This window comes from Porites lutea, chromosome 7 (assembly GCF_958299795.1).
Source record: "Porites lutea chromosome 7, jaPorLute2.1, whole genome shotgun sequence".
Classification (NCBI taxonomy): domain Eukaryota; kingdom Metazoa; phylum Cnidaria; class Anthozoa; order Scleractinia; family Poritidae; genus Porites; species Porites lutea.
In genome coordinates this window covers 33,846,605-33,855,153 of record NC_133207.1, presented here as the reverse complement: position 1 = coordinate 33,855,153, position 8,549 = coordinate 33,846,605, and the positions used below count along the sequence as shown (strand labels likewise).

At 39.0% G+C, this 8,549-nt stretch overlaps 1 protein-coding gene across 1 annotated transcript; it reads right to left on the bottom strand.

The window, feature by feature from the left end:
• Window positions 1-3,291: 3,291 nt before the first annotated feature.
• LOC140944834 (proto-oncogene tyrosine-protein kinase receptor Ret-like) lies at window positions 3,292-7,719 on the bottom strand. The gene is made up of 5 exons (XM_073393936.1): window positions 7,535-7,719; window positions 6,823-6,863; window positions 5,120-5,216; window positions 3,547-3,773; window positions 3,292-3,473 (listed from the first exon to the last, which is right to left on the bottom strand). Exons 1-5 carry the CDS (start codon window positions 7,582-7,584, stop codon window positions 3,292-3,294), a joined length of 597 nt encoding a protein of 198 aa, XP_073250037.1. The 5' UTR covers window positions 7,585-7,719.
• Between the last annotated feature and the right edge of the window lie 830 nt (window positions 7,720-8,549).

The following is an 8,549-nucleotide window of genomic DNA, read 5'->3' as shown; positions in this document are numbered from 1 at the left end:
TAAAAGATGAATGCCGAACAGACCAATAAGAATAAAATTTATGTTAATCGTAGTATTAAGCAGTTTCGTTTGCCTGTTCTTGAGTTCCTAGTGCCTTTGCTTGTATAGCTGGGTACTGAAATGATATTACAGTAATTTTTCAGATCCGGAAATGCTGGGTTTTGTAAATTAAATAATTAACTATACCTCGACATAACGAACATAACGAACAAATTTCCCTAGTCCCTTAGCACTTCGTGCCATCGATGTTCCACTGTACATACCTCTCATTAGCCGAATTCTCGGTCCGCACTGTAAATTACAATGGAAAAAAACGAGGATCTGTAGTTTACAATACGGACCGAGAAAACGAGGCTAATAAGACGTTTATTATATGGCTTCCTGTTTGGGGGACCGTAAACAAGTGCAGAACACGCAATTTGACAGTCATTTGACAGGCATAAAAAAAAAAGTTTTTTGTTGGCTTACGAAAAAACACTATATCACATGACAAAAGCTTTCCGAGAAAGTGGAAACAAATGCGCCATGTTGAAAAAAGTTTATTCGGTCAAAACAAAGACCACTGTAAGTTTTAGCTCGCGAATGAAAGGCTGGGGTATTTTGGAAGAAGTACAATGTGTCTGTTTCGAAGTCGCTTCCATCTTTCCTTCGATGGCCTCTGTTAAAAAACACTGCGGATATCAAAAAAGCTTGTCAAGGTCAGTTTGTTGTCATTGTCGAAGGATTCGCTCGTTAATTTTCTTGGGCAAGACGTCAAGAATCGCATCAAGTCCATTCTCGTCTTTTTAATTGTGATCGGCGTTAAAATTTTCAAACACTGACTGAATCCTCTTCCTCGGTAAGGTTTTGATTCACTTTCTTTATCAGCTTCGTTCTCATTAAACACAACAAGGTTAAAATTTGCAAGGACGAAGTCAACATCTCAGTCCTCAGGGTTTACAGACATATTTTAACTTTCTCTACTCATCATTTTATCGATCGCGATAAAAAGATTTAGAGCTGCAATATGACCTTTTAGTTTCCGACTTTTGGTAAATGAAATAAGTTATCGAACGCAAATTGACCTATCGTAGGGGGTGAACAGACTTAGCCATACAATAAAACTCAATACTACTCCATGCAATATATAGTCGTACTATTTTTCTTTATCGTCTGCTGTTGATTTGGCCCCTAAACAGGTCTTAGCTCTTCAAAAGCAGGATAGCCTAATGTCCACTGGTGAATAACAGGGCCGTTCTGAAAATCACTTTTGTGAGAACGCACCCTGTTTAAAGATCATTATCGTTATCCGGTTATCTTTGTCTTTATCATTATTGTTATCAACATCATTATTAAAATTATTCTGTTATTATAACTATCTGTATAGGACTCGCTAACGGTTTTCCTTCACTTAAGCAATGGATAGTCGTTTATCCAGTGGATAAATACTATTGTTATTCATTCAAATATTTCCCCGATTCTGACTGACGAAAAGCACAGACATAATTCACCATAACCAGCTGCTGATGACCAAATTTGGAAGAATCTTGCGAATGAACCGATGGCGTCAAAAAGCGCAGCTTCGGCTTGCAGGTTAAGGTGACTCGACCCAGTTTTTTTTTTTTGTGGGGGGGGGGGGGGGTACCATCCTACTTTGAAGCTCTCTGGCATCCCCACCTTTACTTTTATCGTAGGTCTAACACATATAATGGATAACATATAGATCGATCTACAATATAACATAAAATTTTTGGCGATCGGAGTAAGTGTCACGTGGTTATAGTGCCACGCCTCTTTGAGGTCTGAGTCGAAAATCTGCCGTTGCCGGCATTTTTCCGTGAAAATCTCTCGGCTACACATAGTGCGCATTAGTGCCTTGCGCTGAACAGAGTTTCAAAGACCCATTCGAGAAATTCAGCGGTTTCCAAATTTAGGTCATAATTTATGCGAAAATGATAAGCAAACCTTACACGATTATATCTAATAAACTATAGATTTATCCCTTTATTTTGGGCATCGTTATAACAGATGGGTCCTTGCAAGTCAGCAAAACGCTTTAGGGCCTTGTAAATGCGTGCGATTTCGAGCAGAGCAAACATATAGAAATTATAGTTTTAGCTATTTGTTGACGTTTGTCAGCGTTTAAGAGTCCTTCTCACGAAAAAAGCATTACAAAATTCGTAGTTTTTTTCCCTTCAAATTTTTTCAGGGCCACAATTGATTAAATAACTACCCGGACTCTGAATTTCATGGTCATTGAAAAACTTTGACATTATCATCTATAAGCCCAAACTTGAGTAAACATTGAAGATTTTTAGCGTTTTGGCTGAGTTTGTGTTTTGGGAGTTGTCTATTGTTTCTAGTCTGTCATTATACAGCATTCTTGTTCAGCACGCGTGCAATGAACGCGCTTGGCTGACTTCCGAATGCTCACCGAGATATGATTATTTAAGTATGAGAAAATAGAAGGGATTCCCGTCACGTGTTGGTTTAATTATTGGCTTGCATTGAACGTATGAAAAAATGACATTTTTTTAATAGTAAGTAGATTTAGTGTGTAGCGCTTCTTGATTTTTTCGCAAAGGCACAAGAAGCACTAGAATTGATTAAAAATTGTGAGTTAAACCTCTATGTATCACGCGATGGCCTGTCTCACTGTACCAAAGTTATCATATCTCGGTGAGCATTCGGAAGTCAGTCAAGCGCGGTCATTAAAAACAAAAAATGGCGGACATTTCACTCTTTGCAAGAGTAAGAACTAAGCGACATAATAGCTAGAAACATGGCAAGAACAGCAAGAAGACAACTCGAAGGGCGACATCTGCTATTTGGAGAATATTTGCGGAGCTGAAAAACCCTAAACGTGCACTATCGATTATGAACTTGCTCTGAAACTCACAAAACCGTAACACCAGAAATATTTATGGAATGTTATTGTCTTGCGAGAAATCAGCCAATAAGGCGCGAGATAACTAAGCCGCAAACAGCAACGGTAATTAGTTTGTGATTTTCAGGTTTGCTTGAGTATCCTGAACTTTATTGTGATTGGCCAGTACACAATCAACATTCCTGAAATTTTTCAGGTGTTCACGGTTTCTGAGTTTGACAGTAACAGTGATGGAGGTAAGCATGTTTTAGCTATGTTTTTAAACTACGAATTATTTTAAATGAATAATAAAACAATTATTGAATTCGATCTGGGAGGCTGTTATCCGCCTCGGCCTACGGCCTCGAAGGATAACGCCCTCCTCGATCTCCATAATTCTTCATAATTGTTCATAATTCATTAATTGTTAACTATCCAACTTTTTCTCAAACAGGGCATCCGAAACGTGTTTCCATTGTATTCAAACTACGCCTGGAGGTTTCAGGATGTTGATAGTTCTTTGCACAATCAGAGCTCTCTGTTCCCGGATGGGTGTTGATATCCACTGACATATTAGTGGACCGTGGATCTTTTTCAGTAATGGTCTTCTTTCCGTCTCCAGCTGCCCCTGAAAAAAAGAGATATGCAATAGATTAGAAGCAAATACATGAAGTCGGTTCCAATGAATCGATGTTGCATACCCTCGTGGACTACTATTTCGACATTGTTGTCACTTTCCTCATTATCTGACTGCTCCGGGATGCTGTTGAAGGACTGTGCGTTATATTCGGCACGTGATTCGTCCACAGCAGTCAGGTCCAGATATGGATTGTCCTTCTGCATTATGGCCTCCAGGTTCTCCCGAATCTGAGTGAAAGTGGGACGATTTTCAGGATTATCCTGCCAACAGTCGAGCATCATTTTGTATCTGTAAAAGTTGACAGAAATTAGCAAGTAAAGAAAATTATCAACTACCCGATTGGCCACCAGTATCATTAAAACTCTAGCTCGTTTTGAAATTATTACGTACATTCTCCTTTTACCTTAAAAGGAGGAAATTCCTTTCCCCTTTCCGTCTTGCTATACTGAAAAATGCTACAAAGTTAAAATTAAAATTATTTTGAAAGGCACTCAAATAGCATGGTGCCCAATTACCAGTGGTCTGGCCAAGAATGTTTCCTGTTCTTTTGACGTTTTACTTTTTCGGTTTCTTTTCTTGTTTTCTTAGTTCTTCAACACTGGTTGTAGGCTTCTTAACATTGCGTTGTCTGCGTGACGTGGTTCTAAAAGTTATGGGATGTGAGAGGAAACGCGGAACGAATTGTAAAAGGATTCGGGGTTATCTGAGATAACAAGAATTGATCGTGTCGTTTTAAGTCTATTTTGTCTTTGTCATGGACGTTTTGCTTGTAACTCGGGACTGCTGTAACTTGTAAATTGCGATCGTTTAACAAGAGACAACATTTGTTTACAATTAAACCACTTGCAGAAGGTTCCTATTTTCAAGCGCCTTCAAACTCAAGTCTACGTGGTTCGATGGCACATACAGCTCAGCTTGATTTGTCTCCGGAGTTTTGTGAAATCCTGATTAAACAACCGTTTGCAGTAATTATCGCTGTCAAGTGTGTTCAAGTCTTAACTCTAATCTGGTAGTAGATAGATAGATATTAATGGTAACCGCTCGGATTCAAAAGTAGATTTACTCAGTAGGCAACAGAAGCAAATTTTGTCAGTCTCTGCCTACAACCTCTGCCAACTCTAGTGAAGGTACTCACACGACATGTTAGTGAATCTTAACAATGGTTATGCGAAATTGCGATCATCTTGCCGTTCCAGTTCACGAATCATATCTAGGGATCAACTAGAATTATCTACTAAAATCCTTTAGCTGAATTTTGAAAAAAAAAAACGCTTTATTAGAACTTTGTTCCATGTCTTGGGCTCAAGACGTGGGGGCTTCATAAGCCAAGTTGGCTTTGTTTCTTTTTATTTTTCTTTTGGCTTTCAAAGTGTTCAGATAATGTTTTTTGGAGACCATGATAAGGGCAGTTGTCAGTTCCATAAGGAGAGGTCTTCCATATATACGTTGGGTTGACACCACAGTTTCACCACTGTAACAGCCATGTTCACATATTGCTATATGATGCAACGCCTTAAATAAAGCCTCCTATACTGCTATATGGAACTTTCCTTCAAACTGATCTTGTCTGCATTGTCGAGAAATATGTCAAGTTCGTCCTTGTCGTCGTTGTCGTCATCATCATTACTACTTACAGCTCATCGCTGCAAGTGTCTGGTTTTTCCATTCTGTACCCATCCTTTAGCAGCTGCAGCAGTTCTTTGTTGTGTATAGTTGGGTATGGGGTACCACCTGATTTGGTACAGAATGTTATTAATAACTAAATACGTGTGGAGATTTCGTATCCTAAGGTTTTCAGATATAGAAAGGGTAGTAAAACAATGAAGTAGACGGTTAAATTCAAATAAAGAGCTTCATCGACATGTGCTAACAAATTTAAGAAGACAGAGGGTGTGTACGTGTCATTGGTTTTCGCTGCATCGAGGCTAGAAAAACAATATCGCAAGTGTATCGAGTTGTTACTAGAATTGGAAACCAAAAGAGGATAAACTTGTGAAATGTTTGTTTTATAAAGAATTCAAGGATGACTTATGGGGCAATGCACGGGTGGGTGGTGGCCATGACCTATTAGGTAGCCTATTGGTTACCTTCTGCATGGCGCTTGTCCGCCGGAAAGGTTTAACCGATTGCCATGATATTTGGCCTCGTTAAAGAAGAATGGTGGAACTTTTTAAAAGATAGCTACATCCGCCACAGGATGAGCTTAGTCGGTAGAGCGCTTGACTGTAGAGCGGAATGTCAAAGTTGTTTAGCCTTCCCTTGAGTTAATCGGCATAGCCATTTAACAGCCTCGGGAATGCAAGTGGAGAAGTGGATCCACTACAGCGGCCTTGTTTAACGAAATAATATGACATAACAACAGACATTCTAATAATGATCACAGCCATGCCACGCTAATGACCCCAGACGAGGGCGAAACGTACTGGTCATAGCATTTAGTTGTGGTGTGAAAATTCCTTTCAGATGGTTAATTACAGTAGAAAAATATTGTATAATGCACTTTATTTAAGTGTCAATATATTTAGCACTAAATTACTAATGGAGGACACTATTTTTGGGACCGCCATTTTAGATGCTCATCCGAGCCACGCGAAGGTCTAGCCTTTTGAAGGGTAAAGGCATTGCCTTCATTTTTTAGTTATTTAAAGACCCTGAGTATTGGTACGAGCCCGGCAAACAGACCCACCACCTCCCACTCTGCAGTCAAGCGCTCTAGCGACTGATCTAATCCTGTTGCGGATTATACTTGTAGTTGTATGTTTATAATCCTTTCAAATTGTATAAAGTAATCTGTAGGGAGTGTTTCTTTGAAGATAAATGACCGCCATGCAAATGAACAGCTAAGCTACCCGAACTGAGATAAGATAAACAATTCCCCCGCACTATGTTAGTTATTAAGTTTTGTTTTCCCTTAATTATGTAACAACGCCATCCGTTCAATTACACAATTACTCACGAACCAACTTCATAATTGTTGATCACCTCTACAATTGTAGTTGTATACCGTAAAATTCGGAATATAAGCCCCCCCCCCCCAAAAAAAAAAAAAACTCGTACCGCAAAAAACCCTCCGTTAAATCGCCCCTCCAAATATGAGCCCCCCGGGGGCTTGTACTTTGAAATTGCCCTCAGGTACAAAGTAAATCAAAGCCAAAACGGTAAAGTTCCTTCCAATTATAAGGCTAGCCCAATCGATTTTGAAACGCAAATTCCCCTCCACAGATAAGCCCCTCCGAATAAAAGCCCCTCCAAAAATAAGCGCCTCAAAAAGAGCCTTTGAAAAATATAACCCTCGGGGCTTAATTTCGGAATTTTACGGTAATAACTGTCAACGTACCGAGGGTAACTAGCTCCCAAAGTAACACTCCAAAGGCCCATCTGTAAAAGATAGGAGAAAGAATCGGTTATATTACGGAAATAACAAGTATTTTAAGCGCAATTCCTGCATGCTTAATAGGATAGTGTATGCCCTCTGTACTAGCAAAATCCGTGACGTTAAATTCCGAGGGGTTGTGAAATTCTCAATTTGTGATCCAGATTGACCAAATTCTTCAGTTAGGCTGAAAGCCCACGCTCCGGTACCGATTTATAGACCTTTCTTTTAAAAGGAAGAGCCTAGCCAGGAATTACCCAGACTTCCAAGTCTATATTTTAAAAGCCGATGAGTTTTAATCACCAGACCAAGACGCCTGCACTCTAATATATAATCGTGGAGGATATAATCCGAATTACCCGAGAAAGCACAACCAACCAACATAACAAAACGGCTGCATTGTTCGCTGAACTATCAAATGACAATTAATATGAGTTATGTTTTTTTTTTTTCAATTTATTATGTCTAGTCTTTCAATCTCGTTATAATTGGGCGCACTATATGCTCGCATGTTCTTCTGCCCCACACGGTAAAGACCGGTAAAGACACGTTCTGTAAAGTTAAAGAAACGCAAAATAAAGCATTAGCCATCTTAGATTTAGGGCCAAAAGGAGTAATTAGCGTTAAAAGCGTTAAGAGCACTCTGTTTAATAGATCAATAGATCAGTAATCTTACACATCGCTCTTCGTCGTGAATGTGTGGTCAAAGATGGCTTCTGTTGACATCCATTTGAAGGGAAGTTTCCTGTTTCGTTTTCCATGGTAAACTTTCCCTTCATACACGTGTCGACTCAGTCCAAAGTCTGACACTTTTGCAATTTTCTTTTCTCCAATAAGTACATTTCTAGCCGCCAAATCGCGATGCACGTATCCCTTCTTTGCAAGGTATTCCTTACGCAAAAAAGAAAGAACTTATGTTAGAAACTGAAACTTTTTATAGGGTCAGATTAAGTGAAAGTACCCTGGGACGAAGGCTAGGGCTATTTGTGCGTCGAGAAGGCTACAATTAAAAATGATCAAAATGTGAGGAAATAACGACTCCGAAAAACATCTTGCTTCTTTAAAATACAGTCAAACCCCGCTTTACGGACATCTGCTTAATTAATACGGACACCTCATTCTTACAGACAGTTTGCTTTGTACCTGTCGAAAGGAGGCCGCTACATTTTCTCTTAATTCAACCCACCTCGTAACCCAGAAGCCAAGAAAATAACGATTCTTCGTTTCCATTATTCCCAAACGCAAAAAATAGTCATAGAAATTGTGAATTACCTAGCTTTTCTAAAAAAGACACGTAAATTCCCTTACCATGCCTTGGGAGACATGCCAAGCAAACGCCATTAGATTTCCAGGAGTTAAAATCTCCTCGTCGGAGTCTTCTTTTTCTCCTCCCTTCATAGTTTTGATCTGATCTTCTTGTGCAGTATACTTTAAGGGGGTTGACAATTCAAGCTCTTCGTTTGATATTTGAGTATTAACGTAAATTCGTTTATCTTTAAGCGCCTTGTAGAAGTAAATGATAAAACGGTGTTAAATGTGTAAGTATGATGCATTTCATGTTTAACCAATATGTTAATAATTTATTGGCTAAATTTAATCACATCAGTAGATATTGAAGAGCAGATCTGCTTTTCTTTAAATAATCGACTAACTTCTTAATAACGTTACATCAAAACTCGCACAATTCGTAA